Genomic DNA, 21,523 nt, shown 5'->3' with positions numbered 1-21,523 from the left:
CTTCCAAGCACTTTTCTTTTTATTATGAAATAGGATGGCATAAAAACTGACTTAAAATTTACACCTAGAACAATAAGCTGGAGGCCATTTCTTTACAAATCCCTTACGATTCAACACATCTTCAGTCATAAAGAACACAGAGGATTAGTGAAAGCTGGATGACTTTCTGTATAAAAGCAATGTTTTATTTTTTTACATTTACCCACATTCGAAACGCCCTCTTTGAGGTGTATCTATTTTATTACTATCTAATTATTTAGCTGCAATGATTTCACATTATCTTTTCATGGAAGGATTTGTGTTCACTCAGCCACAGGCCAATACCTTTCCCCAGTAAGCCTTCTAAAGCCAGCTGTACTGCATGGTTTCAAACAGACTAAATTTAGCCAGTTCTGTTCATCAGAGGAATGCTGTGTGTCAGCTACATCAAAGCCCAAGGGCAGCCTGATAAACACTGAATACAGGTCACGTAGCTCTGTAGCTAACAAACTCTAAGAGAGCTCGTACTCCGGGGCATTCAAAGCAGTTTTGTCATCAACAATCTAGTATCCCTTGAGCCCCCATGTCGTTTCAGTTGCCAGGCAACACTGGTGTTAATGTCTTAGAGGAGAAAAACTTACCAGGCATCTGGCCGTTCATCTGGTTCTGCATGTGTGGTGCAGGAGGGCCCCCACCTACCATACCATCTGAAGACATGTTGTGCGAGCGCGGCGGTGGGGGAGGGCCACTCTGACTCATCCCTCCAGGACCCATAGGCATATTCTGTGTGGGTGGCTGAAAGGAGACAGTTTAGTCAAACACAAGAAGCAGTTAGTCTGACAAATATATTATATGTACATATGGTACAGCAGTTGCCTATATTGTTCAGCAGGGTTTGAAAGAAAGCACTGAAATGTGTTTCTTGCTCTTTCTGATAAGGTTAACTCCTCCCAGTATTTATTTTGGTAAAATGCTTAATACTCCAATCAATTTTACATGAAGTATTACATGCAGGCAACACCACAGTACCTTCGAGCACTGCTTTCAAATAGAAAAAATACAAATCAATGCCCCATGAAAAAAATTGTATCTGAACAGTTTAAGATTGCTGGGGTCACTCCCTCCCACACACACACAAGCTTTCCCTTCAAAGCAACATTTGTTGAGCAGAAAAACAGCTCCTCATTGTAATTCTCTCACACCAACAATTTGTTGCTGTTGCCAGAACTTGCACCAGGACAAAACAGGTACAACATGAGAGGAAAGCCTCTGAATGCTCACAGACTAGCAAAAATTTGCACCTGGTTGTGGTAAAGTGTTTGCGATCTCTTCCCATCTCTCCCCCGAATCGCTGAAGGCCTAGTTCATAATTCTGTGCCAAACACCCCCTACAGACTGAGAGCACATTAGTGCTGGCCTCCAAAGGTCCAGAGACAGCTGCCTAGAAAGGATGTTTTTGGCAAATTTCCTAATGAAATTGTGAGGAAAATAACTGAATAACCTTGAGAGTTCAAAGAGGGAGAGCAAGAAAAACAATAAATACAAGGGGGAATTTACCAGTAGGTTCTACTCTCAGCAATGTAAGGAGACACAGAAACTGCTGGTAGCCAGCTTCGCTTTCCTAGTAAAAACACCTGCGAGACCAAATGATCCTCCTCACATACCTTAGCCAAATGCTTTCAGGGAATAAAAACCATCTCTGTGAGAGCAAAAGCCTGGGTCTTTGGCTTTTGAGGACTCTCTCTAAAAGGCTGTGACTACCCATGCAAAACCCTTCCTGTGAGACAATGATGCGTGTATTTTCTCCTATTTCTGTTCAGAGAAAGAGCCAAGGGGGTGAATCCCAAGTTCCTGTCTAGCCAGCCCCCATTATACCTACACCTACTCATCAGGAGGTTGGTAAAGACAACTAATAATACAGCAGAAAAGAGTAACGTTTTCCAAATGAATGCAATGCAGGGCCCCTCTTGGGCCCTGGGGACAGTAGCATCAGGGTAGTAGAGAGACACATACTCACTTGGGTGACGACGAAGAAGGGGAGCAGTACTTATTTATTTTCTCAGCATTTCCTCAAATACCTCAAGCAGGTATTATTTTCCCTGCAATAGTTTTAGAAATTCCTCAAGAAATTAGTGAAGGCTTTTTTCAGCAGGAGGAAGGAAAAGGGAGGAAGGAAAATGGAAGCAAGTAGATGACTTCTCTGACTAAATTCTTTACCTTCCTCCCCAAGGACCTTTTATAAGCAAGTCTTCCTCATCCTATAGCAGAAATGGCAGAAAGTAGAAGAGGTAAGAATGAAAGGCAGCTCTACTCTCTGAACACTGCAAGTAAAATCCTGCTCAGTTTTGCTTGATCTTCCTCCACTAGTGAGCAATCAAAGTAAGAATGCTGCAGTTCAGTCTTTTTTTCCCTTCACTTTCAAGAGCTCTCATCCTGCTTTTGTATCTAAAAAACTATGTAAAACAGAAAAATACACAAAAAAGAAAACAGACTGGTTTTAAGTTTTATTTAGAAAGTTTTGGAATACCAGCAAAACCAACAAACCAACACTGTTGGTATCTCCACATGAGCAGCTAGAGCTCAGAGCATTAACAACAGCCCCATGTAAGCAGAAAGCAAAGCCAAAAACTCATCCAAGTTGAATTATTTTCAGAATTAAAATGAACTACTTGTATTCCAAGTATAAATCATTAGTAAACCCAGTGTTCACAAAACAGGCTGATAATGAAAATACTATGAAGTACTAAAAAATTAGATCTTAGTCGGATTTGAGCTGTCCTGCAGTGTAACTGCACCAGCACAGGCATGCCCTTTTGCATGGAAAGATGGACACACACGCACACACACAAAAATCTCCATTTAAGACAAAACTACATATTCCAACTCTGAAATTTATTCCGGCAGTTTTCAAAATAACTACTGTTTAAGACAAACAGTAACAAACAGCACTGAGAGGGCAGACAACCAAGGACAGGGAAAAAAGCACAAGGACTTTTAAAATCCCATTAGATAAAAAACCCCACAAGAAACTTCATAAACTACAAGGAATTGAGAGAACTGAGGGGGTGATTAAAAACACCCCAAAAAGCACTACCAGAAAATAATTTAGCAAGAGGAGCTTCTGGATATGGAAAGAGCCTGAAGACCTGTGTGAACCCACTTAAGATTCTTGAAAACAAGGCAAGAAAAAGATCCAAGCTGTGAAAAACATTTGATATTTCATTAAACTACCCAATAAGATGAAACAGAAAGTAAATGAACAATGTACAATTCTGGGAATCAAATCTGTGATACATGTTCCCCAAGCTACAAGTAAATGATAAAATAATTAGGGTATTATGAAACTCCAAGGATGATAAAGATGAGTCAGTAAAGTATCAATAAGAGAAGTCAAATCTTTCTATTAGAAATTCTAAAAAAAAAATAAAAGTTAAAAACCACTTAGCTGTATGCTTAACAAAAATTTCTTAACACAAGTTTTTGATGAAGCCTTTGCAGAAATATGATGTCTAGTGGTGTATGCTTCCACTGATCAGAAATGGCTGAAAGGGAAGAAATAAACAATAACCTTTCATGAAGTTCAAATAAGGAAGGAACATATAGAGGTTCCCTGAAAATATTTGTTAGTAAATACCAACATCTGAAGATGTTGCAAGATTACTGAAAACTGTAGAAGAAAAAAAGTAAGTCAAATAGTGCCAGGGTTCACCATGGATAAATACACAGCAAGTACACTGAATTCCGAACCACTCTTTTTTCAGAAAGGGGAACTCTACTGCAACTAATCCAGAAAATAAATTAAAAAAATAAAAATTGACCACTACCCAAACAGTTTGGTGGAAAAAAAACAATTAAAAAAGATCCATAAAGAACTTCTGGATTATCTTCAGTACTTGACGTATCGAGAACAAGGTATAATATGCAAGGAAAAAAAAAAGTCATGGTATTTGTGATCATGACAGTTCAAGTTGAGGAAAGCAGTCACAAAAAGATACTGTGAAAGCAGAAGGATTGCAAAGACAGGTAACCAGTGATTAAAGACTTTGAATGGTATCACCTGAAACAAGTTAAAAAAGGACAGATTTTTTTTTTCTACCTCAAAATGAAATGAACATAAGAAGATACGACAGAAATACAATTTAATGTATGATCCATACAAAAAGTATATCATCCAATTTATGCTTTAACAACAAAGAAAACCCCAGGAGAATAGTCAATAAATTGAGGAATAACATTAAACATACAAGACACTACATAAACCACATAAACTGAGGGATTCATCAACAGAAGACACTAGAAAAAGTTTAAGATATAGAGACAATCGTATATGTACAATTAAGACAGTTATATAGGATTTTATACAGTATATTTTGAAACTGTCTTACAAGCCTTCATGTCAGGGTCATAAACCAGTCACTACCTGCTAGTAATTAAAAAGAAATGTCACCTGCAGATATAATTACTCCCCAGTGAAGTTTCTCCCAAGTGTTTTTTTCTTTTGGTCACAGACAGAAGAAAGCACAAAAAATTGTTTTAAAACAGTAGCTTCCCTGTATCTATCAGAGTTGATGAAGGTTTTTACAGCTGATAAACTTTTAAATCAGCATAAATTCAGCATATCCCACGCATAGTATTTGAAAGACAAATACTTAATAAAGAAAAAAGAAAAAGAAACTCCCCACCTTTTGTGAAAGGGAAGTTACCCAACAGGAACCCTACACATTGAGTGTAAATATAAAGAGTGAACTGACATCTAAATGCAGTTAGGTTAACAGAACCAAAAGAGAAGCTACTCCCCTCCTGCTGGATGCATGGCAGAAAGGAAATTAAAATAATTGCTGATTTTATTTCCGTTATAAAGCAGCAATTGTTAATTTTTTTACTATCAGTAAAAAGTAAATTAAAGAATGAGAAGATGTCAGACACAGCTTCACTTGCTAAACACTCATCTTTGGCTCACTTTCCCAAACACACAGATACTTTATAGCCGCTACGAGCATTTAAAATCTATCTGAGCATAAAACAAATAAATTAAAAGCTATTTTGTCCAACTCTGAAAACCTGAACTTGAGAAAGACTGAAACTAACCTGCAGTGATAACCAAAAAAGGAGACAAGAAAAAGGAAAATAGGAAAAAGAAACAAGATCCATTAGATTCTACCAGACAACTTTTCAGCAAACAAAATCCTACTAAACTCAAAAGTTATTTGAAAGCATACATTTAATGCAATAACCAAACTACATTTTTGTTAGAGGATTTTCTTTTAGATAATAAATCAGATCAAATGCAAGACAGCAAACAATAAAAACTGCCATGGTGGAATCGTACACCTGGAACTTTCATCTATCATCTCTTCTCTTGCCCTATTAGGTTTTTCTTACCATCAGCAGCAGATTGAAAGATTTGGTTATAGAACATTTATTGTTATAAAAACGGAGGTGGAATATCAACTCAATCATCAATAAATGTGAAAGGAGATACTGTTAAGCACACAATACTGCTAATCAATACAAATAGCAATAGCTATTTGAAGTACACTATGGAAAATACAATTTTCTTGAAATTCTCTCCAAATAACCATTAAAAGCTACATGGAACACAAACATAAGAGCCTTCTGATCTGTCTGAGAGAAGCTCTAACTCGATTTAATCAATCATCTTTGTTTTCAGTTCTCAAATCCCATTTTCTGTGAAGCAAAATATCCCGTCCCAGGAGGTACCCTGCCCTGCTAATATCACATTGCTAATATCACGGCACCTGTCCCAGTCTCAGAGGCAGTACTCTGTTGATAGGTGGTGATGGCACCTGCAGAGTACTTACTGACGTGTCAGACTGGGAAATAAGATCATAAAGCAATATATTTTTGATATTTGAAAGAAACAAGGTTTATTTAATTGGACTACAACTCCTCTTCTGCAAGGCACAGGCTATTCTAGTACTGAGAATATCTTAAATGAAGAAAAAAAAAAGAAAAAATAATAACTTGTATTAATTCTCCACAAGTGTAATATTTTGGGGTAGGAAGAATTTCTGTGAAATGCACTTACAGTCATGTTTAAACAGTGAAGTTAATTACAAATATAATATGGCCTCTCACTGCTGAGTACTAGTTGTGACACCAGCAGTGAAGAATTCTAAATTCAGAATGACAAGCAGTTTCTAAATCTCAGTACCTTCAAAAACCAGAGAAAATCTGACTTTGTATTTCATCAAAATGTTAAAATAGTGCAAAATGTAATACTAAAAACACTTTGTTTAAAGAGGAAATTGGAACCTTTAGTTATTTCAAATTGCATGTATCACTGTAGAAAAGTATTTCTCTGTACAAATATTCTTTAGCATCACTTTAACAACCAGAAAATCTAACCCTAAAATACTTAATGTCCACATAGGAATAGCTCTTCTGATACTTACAAAATAATCACAGAAAATTCTTATCTTTTGATATACCTAGAAATCATTTAAATAAAAATTTAAATAGTCTGGTACAAATTCAGATGGGTTTTATTTTAAGTGACTAGAAATATGTTCATTGTGGACATTAATTGGGGAACAGTAAGCTATAGAAACTAGATTACTTCAGAGATACTCTGTAATTCCCCCATAAAATGCAGTTCTTATGTGTCCTCAAAAGCAGGCACTTTCTCTTCCACAGCTATTTACCTCCTGCTTCTTCGACTTTTAAGTCGTTTAACATCTGGTCCAGTATTTACAGGTTTTGCCTGCATGCAGTAATCGAAGAGAAAAATTCCACCTCCATTCCAGCTAGAAGGCTTTACACAAATTCAAATAAAGCAGAAAGAATCCTGCAGAACCCTCAGAATGTTTAAATCAGGAAAACAGCAGAACCATACATGCTAAAGGACTCAGCATCTATGTTACCTGACTGCCCAGTACAGCTCTCAGAAAACTGACAAGGGTTGAAATACTTATTTACTGTGCAGGTATGGTACTACAGACAGGCAACTCACATCTCCAAGTATGAAAGAAATGCACTTCAGAGCACACTCCTAAATCAAACTGGCTGCTATTTTTACTGATTTCTCAATTAGCCAAAGAAGTTAGTAGGCAATAGAAGCATTTTTTTTGTGTACAGTGCACTAGCTCCCCATGTGGACACACCTGACTAGTAATACATGCAAAGCAGCATACAGGAGTTAGCCTGATCTTCTTTAAAGTGGAGTATGCTAATGGTCTATGAATTCACTTCTAATATGCTAACATCTTAAAGACCAATATTCTGAGGTTTGTTTTTTTTTTAATGGAATTGCTGGCTTCAGAAGCTTCCAGTGCTCCCCATTTCCCAATAGTATCCTTTCAGCTGTGCCAACAAAGCCATTTACACAGTTCTGCAGTTAATGTCCACTAATCCAGAATGAAAATATCCTGCTTTACACCTAATTCATCTGGACTGCTTCTCTGGATCATAATACAACTTTAAAATATCACACAGCAGAACCACAACTGATGAGAGTACAGCTCTTATTATGTCAGCATAACCATTACTATCAAAAGGAAATCTCGTCCAACAACAACCAAACTTCTTTCCAACATTTAAAAGCCTTTCTGGAGCAAAATGAACAACTTGAGAAAGCAATTTTATTACAAGACCATGGCATACATGGATAAACTGAAGATGCACAATCTGAAAACTCTTTTAAAAATGCAGCATACCCAATTCTTTTGCTAAAGGCAGATGACACTGTTGGCCCAGAAAACTGCACACATACAATGAACATGTAGGCATCAGTGTTCACTAAGTGCTCGGAAGTGAAATATCATGAAAAAACCCAAAGAAGGAAAATGGATGCAGATGATCACATACCAGCGTTGGAGTGAAGACAATTAAGTGATATGGATACACTAGATTTGAGAGCTAGATCATAACACGTTGCTTCTATAACTGGTTATTGCAGTCATACCTGAGAACTAGGCTACTGACAGCAAGAAAGAATTAAACTTCATCTTTAACAGACCCCTAGTACTGCACAATTTCAGGAAAAGTCTTATCTACCATTTCGTTCAAAGCGCTGAGTATCTGAGACTACTAACACAGCAGTCAGGGTGAATTCTTGGAGTAAAGTGGCACTACAACATGAACCTAAATGTCCACATTTCCCATTTTGTAGTGACAAAGCCAAACTAACTGGGGGCTGGAGACTATTATCAAAGGAGGCTTATCCCATGCGTTTCTTGCTCACAAAACACAGGAATATTTTTTTTCTGATGAAAAAACAAAATAGCAAATAAAAAGGTAGAGTATGAAGAGCTGGAGAAAGAAATAATTTAAGAAATTATGTTCTACAGGGAGGATGCAAGCACAAATAGATTAGCTTTTATCATTCATGGATTTGCTCTGGCTTGACAGTTTCTAATAACAGTACAGGAATGTGAAGCTTAGTTCTTTTACCCATCCCAGCCACAGTGGCTCTACTTGCCAGCAGACTCTACATTTAAAGAGCAGCAGGAAAGTTCCTTGGAGTGTACTCACATACGATGGCATATATAAATGCCTCACCTTTCCTTCCTTTCTCAAAAAAATCTGCTACCTAATGTTTCTCTTTTTAAAAGCCTTTAGAAATTATTGTGATTTTTGAAAACTGTTTAACAAACATTTAATCAGAGCAATTATTCTTCAAAATCAAAGCACCACTTCTGACTAATAGCTCACTTGCCTTTTGACAGGAAACATTCAACCTTTCTTTTGCTCTGTTCTCTATTAATTCAATTTACAAGTAGTTGATCTTCAATTTGGCATGGACTTCTGTTCAGAAAGACTAATGCACGCTAATACATCATACTGCTTTGTGTATCTACTTCAAAACGAATTCAATCAACACAGTAATATTCAATACACACAAAATTAAACCACAGGTTTAAAGACCAATGCCAGCTGTGATCAGCAGGAAGGCAGATACCAAACATACTTTCTGCTAAATTATCCTGTTTCAGCTCAGATAGAGTTAATTTTCTTCCTAGTAGCTGGTGCAGTGTTGTGTTTTGGTTTTAGCTTGAGAATAATGCTGATAACACACTGATGTTTTAGTTGTTGCTAAGTACTGCTTACCCTGATCAAGGACTTTTCAGTCTCTCATGCTCTGCCAGGGAGGAGGGAACAGAGCAAGGACAGTTGACCTGAACTAGTCAAAGAGATATTCCGCACCACAGAATGTCATGCTCAGCATATAAACAGGGGGAATCGGCTGTGAGCCACTCCATCGCTGCTCAGGGACACACTGGTCACCAGTCGGCAGGGGGCTAAGCAAGGATATTGGGCATCACTTCTCAAGTTTTATTCTCCCTCTTTTTTGTCATCTCCCTTTTCATTACAATTATTAATATATTTTATTTCCATTATAGAACTGTTCTTAACCAACAGGCTTGAGCTTTCCCCCCTTAGTTCCCCTCCCCATCCCACTGGAAGGTGGGGGATGTAAGCAAGCAGCTACATGGTACTTAATTGCTGGCTGGGGTTAAACCATGACACTACCACAGATACCAGACTTTCTCAGGCATTTAGTACATAATTGGACAAGAACTTTATTAATTTAGTGTCCCTCTTATCTTCAGCAATGAGAGTTTTATTTGCAGATTTTATTTTAAGCTATTAAAGGTAAGGCATATTTTTCTTTTCTGGATGTGATGTGCAGGTGTCTCTACAACTCTGACACAATCAGTTACCTTGGAATTCACTCCACACACAGAGTTTAGCTTGCTACTGTAAGAAACTGGCACTTTCAATGTAAAGGAAAACTAGTATAAGAAGTCAGCAATAATCGCAGGTGTTTATTTTTATCACCTTCTTGAAATACACACTGAAAGCAAGTGACCTGCATGCTGACAGTAGGGAAGCTACGTTATGTAAGAAAAACAGTGGGAAAAGAAAAAACACTTTTTCTGTGTTTAAAGGAACCAAGACAAATGTTCCTAATCAAATCATTCCTGCAGACCTCAACATTTGCCTCTTTTAAAACTAATGCCAAAATGAAGAGGCAGGACAAAGTACCTCTTCTACTTTTCCCATAAAGTGATGGTCATATTTGTTTTCTCATGCAGATTTAGCAAAATGAAGACACATGGGGGAGGGAAAATGTCGAAGTGGAAAAGTTTGTTGTTTGGATGGGTGTTTGGGTTTCATTGTTTTGGTTTCCCCCCTCTCCCCATTCAATAGATTGCAAGTACTTTTTAATGCCACTAAAGCGCCCTCTCTCAAGAAAACAAAAAATAAATAGAAGTCCAGGAGGATGAGATGCCGATTCTGCAGTTTGAGATTTAGTGTGCTCAGAAACACATGCACGTAATACTTCCCTCCTATTTTTTGGAGGTTTTCTTGGAAGCCCTAGTGAAAAACTTACATTGCATTTTTGGTCTCTACAGTTCAAAGAGACTCCCTTAAAAGTAGCACCAATGAAAAACAAAAGAATGCAAGTGTTGTGTTCCTCACCATACTAGCCCTTTGGGGGAAGCTAGCTTATCCCATATGGGGGCAGTAAACAGACTTTTAATTGTTCTCCAAGAAAGAGACTACCTGCTGTAACTCAGAAAGCAGCTGCACAAAGCTTCATCAACTCCATACACGGACTCAGCCACTACTCTCAGCCAGCTGGGATGACACCCAAAACAGCCCTGCCCCCAATAACGCTGCTGTTCACATGGGCGAGGGAAGAGTGGTTGACTCATGGAGATTAACCTCATACCTCTTCTGATGAGAAGGAAGGACTCTTACCCCTGAAGTCGTTAATTTAATACTCTAAATTTATGATGCATACAAAGACAGCAGAAGCTTCGTTATGACACTGGAGTTTCAAAGTCTTTCTAGCTCCCACACCTTGCAATGCTTGCTTCATCTGTTTCACCTCTTCCTCAGTTGCAGGCCCCCTTTATAGAAGCCTTTCTCTGCATAACACAGTTGTTTCACTATACTTTTGTTTAGCATAAGATCTACCTTGTTTTCTCCAGGCAATATCACAGTTTCAGGAAGGATACACAGTCACTTGTTTAGAATAGCACATTCTAAAAGATGTGGAGAGAGGCACTGAAGCTGACTACAAAAATTCTTCCCCAACAATATATTGCATTAAGTCTGAGTAGTATTGTGAGAGGGTACAACAAAGTTATCATAAGGCTCAAGCCATTTTAGCTTATATTAAAAATTCAATGACCCTAATCATTTAGGTCTTCTGTTTAGTGTGACTGCTATCTTAACAGCATAATTCCCTTTTCAACCTCATTTTACCACAGAATATTTTATAAGAAGCAATAGTTAAAGTTACAAAATTTCTTGAGACTGTATATTTACCTAATTAAAACAACAAGAAAATTTAAACAAAAGAGAACATGTAGTTTTCTCGGGGAACAACCTTCCAGATATGTATTGATCAGACAGAATCCAGCTTCAGAAGCTTATCCAGACCCAAGCTCTTCCATGTTAAGTGGGGAACTGCAACGGTAGTACATGAAGTTCATGTATTTTACTATCAAAAACAGTAGATGTTTACACACACAGTATCTTGCTCCATATCTAACTGTTGCCACCCACAACCCTTGAATTTACTAAGACTGTTCAACAGCTGACACAGAAGCATGGTGAACAGAAACATAATACTTGCAAGTCAACTTGAGCCTCATCAGCTCTTAAACAGAAATCCAATAAAGGAAAAGGGTCTGAAGCAGTTTACCTTGCACTGAAAAAGACAGTAGCACAGTCGCTCACATGTTCCCAAATCCTTCTGACCAAAATTTGTTGGGAAAACAGTTTTAAAAACATTTAAAAAATGTAATTTTATTATATTACCGCATTTCAGGCAAACCTTCAAAGAGTTATTTGACTTGGTAGGTCAGAGCACCTACAAAAATCTATCTGAATTAACTCTGTATTTAAGTTTCAAAGGAAAATCATGAAGCTACTTTTTTATTTCCCCCTCAGTTGTCCAAAGGGGACTCTCCACCTCCCACACACAAAGACACACTACACTATTTTCTCATTACTTACATTCAAGATCAGAAACGCACTTCAGTCCTGATCTGCAAAAGTCTTCCCTGGCCCTATCTTCATTTTGTTAAGAAGAGAATGTCATCACATTCAACCTTAAGAACTGGGCTGCTCACCAGAGACTAGGATAAGGTCAAATTCATTTCCAGTTGTCATCAGAACCAGGATATGAATTAAGCCTCCAAAAAACGTATCAGTTGAGTAATTCACACAGCCCTCTTAAAGGTTTTTCTTCCCCTCCCCCTTTTCCCCCCACTACAAGCATGGATTTATAAAAAGAGAAACCTCCACAGGCACAACAGGTTGGATATAATGAAGCACTGTTTCTGTAGTCCTCTAGGTACCAACTTGAAAGGATGCTTTGCTAGTAGCAATGATTGGAGAACACTTCTCCAGAGACCAAAGAAAAAGTAATTCAATTTCAGCTGGTGAAAACTAGTATCTAGGAATGGCTGTTTTATAGACATTCTTTTTAGCTTCATATTACAGAAATGAATCAAGACTATATTAATTCAAGAAAAGTCTTATTACTAAAAACCAAAGAACTTCCTTGTGTTACTCACAATGAACTCCCCAAGCTTTCTGATTAACACAAAAAGCAAACAAATAGCAAGCTATTTTAACATTTGTTGTATTTTTCCTTACTGCTGCATAAACAATAGAAAGGAGGAAAAAACTGAGGTATCTTCTAAAGAGTTTGGGAATTCCAGATTTAAAAAAGATAGCAAGTAATATCCAAGAAATGATTCATTTGTAAAGTGATGCAGTGTTTCAGGTTAAGCCTGTACAACCTTGTACCTTGTATATTATCATTATCCACCTTAGAAAGTGTTGCTTTCTATTTGAAGAGAGAGGCAAAGAATGAAACTCACCTAGAGTACAGAAAAGCAGACAAAGATGTACCCAACCCCATTCCACTGAGGCAAAAGAATAGGTGATATTCGGGGCGGGGGGGGGGGGGGGGGGAACAAAACAAAACAAAAAAGTAAGAAATTCCATACCCAAACACCTTTCCCTAGTGTAAAGGTAAAAACAGAGTACTGCTGTAGAAGCCAAAAGCCACACCACTACATTAACTATGAGGCAGACCAGATTAAACGTGCACTGCATGGTTAACTCACAGTAACAGTCTTCAGTTAAGTCAGATTTTGAGCAAGACCTAACAGTGAGATTACTCCAAATACAGCATGAGGAGGCACTGCATCATGTATTCACTCTACAGTAAATCAGAGGCCAAATGTCTGGTCATTACCTCAAACACTTCTGTTTGGTTTAGGGTTTTTTTTTTCCCCTCCAGGAACCCAAATGAAATCTATTCCCTACTTTTGCACTATTTTGTACTTACTGCTGGTAGTAGAGACTGCATGTTCTGGTTGGAGTCAGCTATAGTGGCTAGGTAAACCAAGTTTGTATGCAGCATCTGCTGATACCTATCAAAATAAACAACAGCAAAATAGATCCTAAGTCATAAACGCAGCAACATCAGAATTTACTTTAATTCTATATATGTAAATAAAGTTACCTATATAAAACAAGATTCATGGGACTTGCATGAGTACCATTATTAAGAATGAAAAGCCTTTTCCCCTCACATTTACCTATTACCCAGTCTTTCCCGAATGTCTCCACCAAATCTGTGCTTTTATCTTTTCTACAACTTCTCTTTTCTTACGACAAATCTAAAGCTGGATGACAGTTCTTACCTATTTCACTTCCTGCCCCAAAATAAGTCACCAAGAGACATGGAGTTTGTCTGTGTCTGTATGGTGTCACTGCCATCACAAACACTTGGGAATATGCCCCCAGATACATGGTATCTAGATCAAGGTGAACTGTGCGCAAGAACAGTGCAAACATTTCATCAGGAGGACCCTGATATTTGGAAGTTTGCTATGGAACCAATGATTTTTCTTCTTCAGAACCACATTCTGGAGTCTCCACATCCATTCCACAGTCACAAAAATAACCCTGAAAGCAGGAACAGACTACAAATACATCACTACAGGCTTGCAAACAGCTTAATATAGTAACGGTGCTACAATAGAAGCACCTACTTAAAGCAAAAATACCTACTATTTATGACCCCCTCCTACTCCCAATTCCCGGTTCTCTTAGTAAGGACTCAAGTAATACTGGGATGCTCTGTCTGCCACATTTGTGATTTTGTATTTGTCAAATTACATAAGCATTCCATGCCAGAAAAAAATTGGAAAATAGTATTTCTTAGTAATTCACTCCTTCCACAGTTCTCTCGGATCACTCTTTAGAGACCACGCTAGACAGTAAGACTACATAAGATATTCTGCAAGCCAAACTCTAAGACAAGCTGGTTTGTTCTTGGGCAAGTGGTAAGAAGGTGGTTTTCAAACATGCTGTCAGGAAGAAAGTCCATCCCTACATGATTTTGCAATGTTTGAAAAGAAAACTGCCTCTTTTCCAAAGTGTAATGATGATACTGACGAAAAAGATCTTGGGTATACAGTCCCCACTTTTATGAGCATCACATAACAAACCTGAAGTAGGCAAGCTGCAACACTGAAAAGTGACAGAAATGACAGTCATATGGCAAACAAAAACACCCCTAAATTTTAAGTGTAATATCCGTAGCAATACTTTTCTGCTCTTCACAGTACAGTTCCCCTACAAGGTGAACTAAACAAATCAAGAACAGTTATCTAGATGGAAATTCACCCAGTCCACAGTAGATTTGGATTAAGGTCTTACTGAGAGCATTCAGATGTCTTTCCTTTGTTCTGATAGTCCATTATACACTGAATAAGATGGTTATTTTCATCCAACATCTGAAACGATAAAGAAGTTCGGTGTAAGTTTCATGTTCTTTGTGGAAAGGAACTGAAGATAAGTTTAAATCTTGCTCCTCAGAGCTTTCATAAATAGCCAAAATTGAATATTCCAAAAAGTTCTACTTAATCAATTACACACAGAACACTCATTTGCTCCCATTTCCCCCCTCCAATTAGTTTTACAGATTTCAATTTAAGGGTCTCTTATCACTATTAGAGCTACATTTGTGAAACTTCCCCTCTGAATACCAATGCTTGTTCTGCAGCAAGTTCTTAGGAAGTTTTCCAAGTTTTGCATATCTTTGATCTCTACAAAGAATTTACTTAAAAACTTATTCCTCAAATTTCCCTTTTTATTCCAAAGCCTGCATATGTTCATAAATTTAACATGAAAAGACACTGAAATTGTCATTGGTAGAAACTGAGCTTACCAGACAGGTCTGTTTCCAGGAAACACACTGGAAAGAAAGTCCATATTTGCTTTAAGAATCTCTAATTAAGCTGCATTTTATAAGTATCCTGTATAATGTGCACAATAGATCTATTATACTTAAGAACTGTCCAGGAATATTAACATATATGAATTAATTTTCTGACAAAAGAAAAAAAAAAGTTGTTCTAAAATCATAGGAAGTTACAGATCTCATTTCTTTCTACAAAAAGCTCATGAATTCAAGGCGTTTCAAGCTCCATAAAGAGGGGGAAAAAAAAAAAAAAAAAGTGTTTGGTTTCCTATGGCTGCATATCCCCCCCACTCATGTCTTTTGAACCATTCTCCTGCATTCTGATCAGACAAGAGGCAGCAGAACCATGGCTAATCTGAGCTACCAGCCAAGTTATCCAAGTCAGATGAACTAAAAGTGCAAGGCACCCCTGCCCATGGCAGGGGAGTTCGAACTAGTTGATCATGGAATAGTTAAGGATGGAAAGGACCTCCCTCTGCCATGGGCAGGTACGCTTCACACTTGACAATGTCAACCAAGGCTCCATCCATCCTGGCCTTGAACACTGCGAGGGATAGAGCATTTACAACTTCTTTGGGCAACTTGTGCCAGTGCCTCACCACACTCACAGCAAAGAACTTCTTCCTTATATCCAACCTGAACTTTCCCTGTCTAAGTCTGAACACATCACCCCTTGTCCTGTCGCTACAGTCCCTAATGAAAAGCCCCTCTCCAGCACCCTTGTAGGGCCCCTTCAGATACTGGAAGGCTGCTATGAGGTCTCCACGCAGCCTTCTGTTCTCCAGGCTGAACAGCCCCAGCTTTCTCAGCCTATCTTCATACGGGAGGTGCTCCAGTCCCCTGATCATCCTCGTGGCCTCCTCTGGACTTTTTCCAACAGCTCCATGTCTTTTTTATGTTGAAGAAAAAAACTGTACACAATACTCCAAGTGAGGTCTCACAAGAGCAGAGCAGACAGGAAGGATCACCTCCGTCGACCTGTTGGTCATGCTGCTTTTGATGCAGGCCCGGATACAGTTGGCTTTCTGGGCTATGAGTGCACACTGAAGCCAGCTCATGTTCATTTTCTCATTCACCAACACCCCCAAGTCCTTTTCCTCAGACCTGCTCTGAATCACTTCTCCACCCAACCTGCAGCTGTGCCTGGAATTGCCCCAACCCCTTCCAACCCAAACCACCCTATGATTCTAAGAAATGGAAAAAGTTTGCATTGATTTATCCCTTTTCTTCCTCCCAGGGGAAAAGCTACTCTACTCAGCTGCTGAATTTCACAAAACTAGCAGGAATCACTTCCAAGACTCTTCCCCACACAGCTGAGACTTGCCAAAATCCTCATGCTTCAATAAGGAAAGCACAATAGTGTCATTACATCATCTTTTTTCTCAAGGAATCCAACCTAAACAAATTCTATGCAGGAAAAAAAAAAAAAAAGAAAAAGTACTGAAAGTTTTTCTTCTTCTTCTGACTAATCCATCTCCACTACGAAAAGGGTATGGAGTTGGAAACCTTACACAGTCAGTCTGTCCAGGATTTCTATCCATGTAAGAATGAGCCAATTGGTGAAGACTTCCTAAAGTCAAACCGGTAATTCACAAGAACTGACTAGAACAATCCCTGAGCAATTATTTTGCCCAAAACTACTGGATCTGGAAACACTATTATTAAGCACTAAACACAGAAAGAACTGCAGCATTTTGAGTTGCTGTCTGAGCCTCAGAAACTAAGCAGAGTTGCATATCCTGAAGAATCATAGAACCATAGAATAGTTAGGGTTGGAAAGGACCTTAAGATCTAGCTCCAACTCATGAACACACTGCTACACAGACACATTTCACATTCACCAAATTTTACATGCAACACAATGGCCACTTTTACCACAAAAAAAAAGGAAAAAGGGGCTAACACTTCTGATACCAAAGTCTAGCACAGCACTTACAAAGGAAGCCTTGAATCAAGGCTCTCCTCAGAATGTCTCCTACGTTCCAGAGGAAGGCAGCACATACTTAACGCTTAGCAGACAGGTAAACCTTGAGAAGGCCAGTTAAGCTGGTTGCATTCTTTATTGCAGCTATGTACGTGCGACCTCTTGGGGGAAGGGAAAAAGGAAAGGAATGCTGGGGCCAAGAGGAAAACAAACAAGAAGGAATACAACTATATCCTACACAAAGCTACAGGCACTATTTCATACAGGTTTGATCAAGCAGCTTCTGATAGAAAACTGAAAGAGTTCTCTGAAAGAATTATAAACACCTACCACCAAAAGAGAATTCAGTTTCCAGCTGCATGAAGACACCTCCAGGGCTTATGACAGCTTATGTACATTACAAAGATTCTTCAGCTTTAACTATCCTAGGGTTTTGCTAGCACATCACCATCAAATTAATGGTTTGACTACAGTCCAAGAAAAACTTAATTGTCTGCATTCTCCATACACACACCAGTGACCAGAAGTCTCTACCAACTACCCTCAGGCAGGTTTATACCCAGTGGGTATGTATTTTTCATATACACTTCTCAAACACTGACTTCTGCTTCAGTACCCTGCAGGTCTCTTATAACTCTAGGGTCTTCTTTAACATCCCGATACCCGCAACACCCACCTTGTAGGCACTCATTCTTTGCTAGATCAGAGGTTAGCTACATGGACCCAAAAGGCTCTTACACAGGAGCTTGCAATAATCTGACATCTGTCTGATTCATGGCTATTTACAGTGGTAACAGCGCAAGTCTTGAACTGAGTTTCCAAATATCACCAAGTTACAATTGAACACACTCCTTCACTTCTGCCAATACGAAGGAACCTGGATTATTACAAATCCTGTACATGCCTTACTTCGATTCTTCAGGGAGTTAACTTGCTCCCTCCCACAACAACTTAAATGGAGTCGTCCGGAGCCGCTGTCATTGGCTCCGACCATAATGTTCTTTAATAACACTTCAGGTTGGGAGGGGGGGAGCCTTAAAACTAGACGGACCAAGTTTGGGAGCACTCAGCACAGGCTGAGCCCCAGGTCAGGCAGGGTTTAGGAACACCCCGGCTGAAGTCCGGTTTTTAGGCACGCCTCAAAGGAAAGAGTTACTTCACTCCTCCAGTTCCCCACGGTGCTAGGCTGAGTCCTTACGGGTTAAATCACGCCCGCCGCCCCGCGAGCGCTCGGGACAGGAGAGAAACATCGGCCCCTCCAAGGCCTCCACGCGTCCCATGCCCTGAGAGCGCCGAACAAGTGCGAAAGTGCAGAGTAGCAGCGCTTTGTCAACCACCTCCGCCGGGCTGGGCCGTCCCCTGCCCCGACCACAACGCAACGAGGTCAGGCCGCCCCCCACCTCCCAGCGGCGGGGCCTTGGCGTTCCGGGGTGCCGCCGCCATCCCGTTCTCCGGGCGGCCCGGCGGCAGGAAGCAGCTGCAGCCCCCAGGCCCGGCCCGGCCCGGCCCACTCTTCTCCTGTGGCCCTCACCTTCTGTATGGCGGCCGGCGTGATCTCGCCCTTGCCCCGCTGTCTCGGGGCCGCGAACGCCACCGACATGTCTGGCCGCTACCAGGAGGGTCCGCCCCCGCCGCCCGCTCACGCGCCCCGCGCACCCAGCAACGGCGGGAGGCGGCAGCGATCCGGGAAGAACGCGGAGCGCGGGAGGGGGGCCGGGGGCCCAGCGGGAAGGCCCATCCCCATCCCGCCGGGGAAGCGTTAAGGAAGGACCAGCTGCTCCTCCCACTTTCCACTGACAGGAGGGAGCCCAGTGAGACCTTGGCCGCATTGCACCGCTCGGCTAAAACAACGGGACCGCGAGTTGGAGCCGCGCCGTTTAGACGTGACCTCCAGTTGTCACGCGACTTTCGTGGCCACCCCTCTCCTTCTGTCAGCGTTGGTACGTTCCTGCCCCACGCGCCTCAGAGCCGGACAGGCAGCGAAGTGGTACGGCCGGCGGGGGGATGGGAGCGCACGTTACAGGGGACGCTCTCCGGCTGTGCCGAGCGGCGCGCTCTCCTCCCCCCTCCACCCGCAGCGGCAGTTGGTTGCACCCAGGCAGCGCACTCTGGAGGCCGCGCGGGGCGGGGCTGAGGGAGGCACCTGAGGGAGGTGCCGGGCGGTGGAGGCGGCTGCGGCTTCGGTGAGGCACCGCCCGGCCCGGCCCGGCCCACCCCGCCCCGCCCCGGAGGGGAGCTTGGAGGCGCGGGCCCGGTGCTAACCGCCGGGGGAGGTGCTGCTGCCGCCCTTGCCGCTTCTGCCGTTTGCGGTGCCGTTCCTTCAGCAGCGCCTGTGTTGGCAACGCTGACAGGTGGGGGGAAACAAACTGTGAAGGGAAAGTTGGAGGGGAGCAGCTGCGCTCGTGGGTGTGGGGCGGCTTTCCCTACCGCCCCCGGCTGCTGCAGCTTCCCTGGCATGAGTACGAGATGGTGTAAGGAGAAGCAGTTACTGCTGCAACTTTAAATTAAATTATAGACGCTGAAATTGCTAAAAACCTGCCTTGATTTTTTTCAGTGAGGCCTTTGGAGGCAGTGTCGGTTTGCAAAGTCAGACTGTTCTGTACAAGGATGAGAGTTTCAAAGCGTCATCGTAGAGCTATAGAATGTTTTGGGTTGGGAGGGACCTTAAAGATCATCCAGTTCTAACTCCCTGCTTGTTCCTGGGCACATCCCCTGCTCTCGGTTTGTATGTTTTTCAAGTGCCTCACTACAAGCCCTGAGGATTGTCTCCTTTCCAAGCTGTAGCCTTCTGTAAACTGCTTTCCGCTCTCGCAGTTCACAGAGGCATGTGCTGCTGTTGCTGATGGGACACTACTCAGTAACATGACACAACACCATAAAAAGTGAATCTTGTTCCTTACTCAGTGCATTGCTTGTTCTGTTTCTCAGCTATTGCTGGCTGAAGTCCCTGGCTGTTCCCTCAAGCCTTAACCCTTCTGATTACAGCACACATTTGTCAGTGGCATCCATGGCCACCCCGTGGCTGTACAGCTGCTTCCCAACTGTCATGCTCTCCCCTCAGACTGTTCCTAGGCTGGCTCCTTTCCCTAGCCCCATGAAGATCACTGTTCCTAGCTCTGCTGCTGTAGGATATACTGAGACCGCCCATCACCCTCTGCTTTTTTTCTTCGACAGCCAGTTCCCAGGCTGTTGGCTCCAAGCTGTTCCTGTATTCCTACAGCATCCCTTTCTCCAAAGGCCCACCACCTGGGCCTGATGCTCTCTGTTACCAAAATGGCACTGCTTCTGCCCTGTCTCTTCAGATTATACAGGACCCTGACTTGATGTGATACTAATTTGGCTTGCTCTCCTCTCCAGAAAAGGTCTCTCACCCAGTCCTTGCACTGTACGTCATGCCAAGGAGGAGGAATGATGCCAGCATATCCATTATGCTGTGTTGCTAACCATTTCACTCATCACCATGGTATCTGGGACCATTTTTTGGACTAGTAGGTTGTTTGGTTGGGTTTTTTTTTCTGTCTCCCACACACACTTTATCATCATCATCACTATTCCACTTGTAGGGAATCAAAAGCAAAAAAAAAGAAAGGGTTGAAGAAACCTGTTTTTTCTAAAGTTGATATGCTTCATGGTGATTCATGGTTATTATGGTAGGATCTTGGAGTGAACTTATAAGATAACTGCCCTAATAGCTCTGTGCTCAAACTGATACTATTTCTAGTTACTACAAACAACAACAAAGAATCATAGGAATGAAAAATGCAAGACAGCCATGGCCCAATAGGTATGTAATCAGAGGTACCATCTCCTAGCCAGTTGCAAATAGAATTAGGAGGATTTATTTCTTCAGCAGAAGTATATACTTGGCTCTGGAGAGCTGGTGACATGTCTGAAAGTGCCCCAAGGCTGCAGGCATCTTCAGCAACTGGATGGCAAGCATATTCTCATGAAATACTTGGAACACTGGGAATTCCCCAAAATGTTTTCCTCTTCCCACAAGTCTAACATCTTGCTCTCATAGTCTGGTTACCCAACCACTGTTTATAAAATACTTCACATTGGGGTTTCTTGGTGATCACAGCGTTTGACACAATGTGGGTACGATGTCAGGCACATACATACTGCTTTTAAGATCATAGAACCCTAGAATGGTTTGGGTTTCAAGGGACCTTAATGATCATCCAGTTCCAACCCCCTGCCATAAGCAGGGGCACCTTCCACTAGACGAGATAGCTCAAAGCCCCATCCAACCTGGCCTTGAACACTGCCAGGAATAGGGCAGCCACAGCTTCTCTGGACAACCTGTGCCAGTGCATCACCACCCTCATAATAAAGAAATTATTTGTAATGTTTAATCT

General features: G+C 41.2%; 1 protein-coding gene across 4 annotated transcripts in view; it reads right to left on the bottom strand.

Annotated features, from left to right (window-relative positions):
• SS18 (SS18 subunit of BAF chromatin remodeling complex) overlaps window positions 1-18,876 on the bottom strand; it is a 42,087-nt gene extending 23,211 nt beyond the window's left edge. For 3 of the 4 annotated variants that reach the window (XM_062632802.1, XM_062632803.1, XM_062632805.1), the window contains exons 1-4: window positions 18,697-18,875; window positions 14,698-14,774; window positions 13,319-13,403; window positions 621-774 (exon numbers count right to left, since the gene is read on the bottom strand). In XM_062632802.1, coding sequence (XP_062488786.1) covers window positions 621-774; window positions 13,319-13,403; window positions 14,698-14,774; window positions 18,697-18,765 — 385 coding nt within the window. In that variant the 5' untranslated portion in view covers window positions 18,766-18,875. Of the gene's footprint in view, window positions 1-620; window positions 775-13,318; window positions 13,404-14,697; window positions 14,775-18,696 lie in introns of all 4 variants that reach the window. The other variant, XM_062632804.1, reaches the window with a different exon arrangement.
• Window positions 18,877-21,523: the final 2,647 nt, after the last annotated feature.

The sequence above is a fragment of the Pezoporus occidentalis genome, unplaced genomic scaffold, assembly GCF_034315485.1.
Source record: "Pezoporus occidentalis ecotype Australia unplaced genomic scaffold, CSIRO_AGI_Poc_V1 ctg4, whole genome shotgun sequence".
Taxonomy (NCBI): domain Eukaryota; kingdom Metazoa; phylum Chordata; class Aves; order Psittaciformes; family Psittacidae; genus Pezoporus; species Pezoporus occidentalis.
Note: the sequence above shows the minus strand (reverse complement) of the source record. Positions and strands in the feature narration are given on the sequence as shown.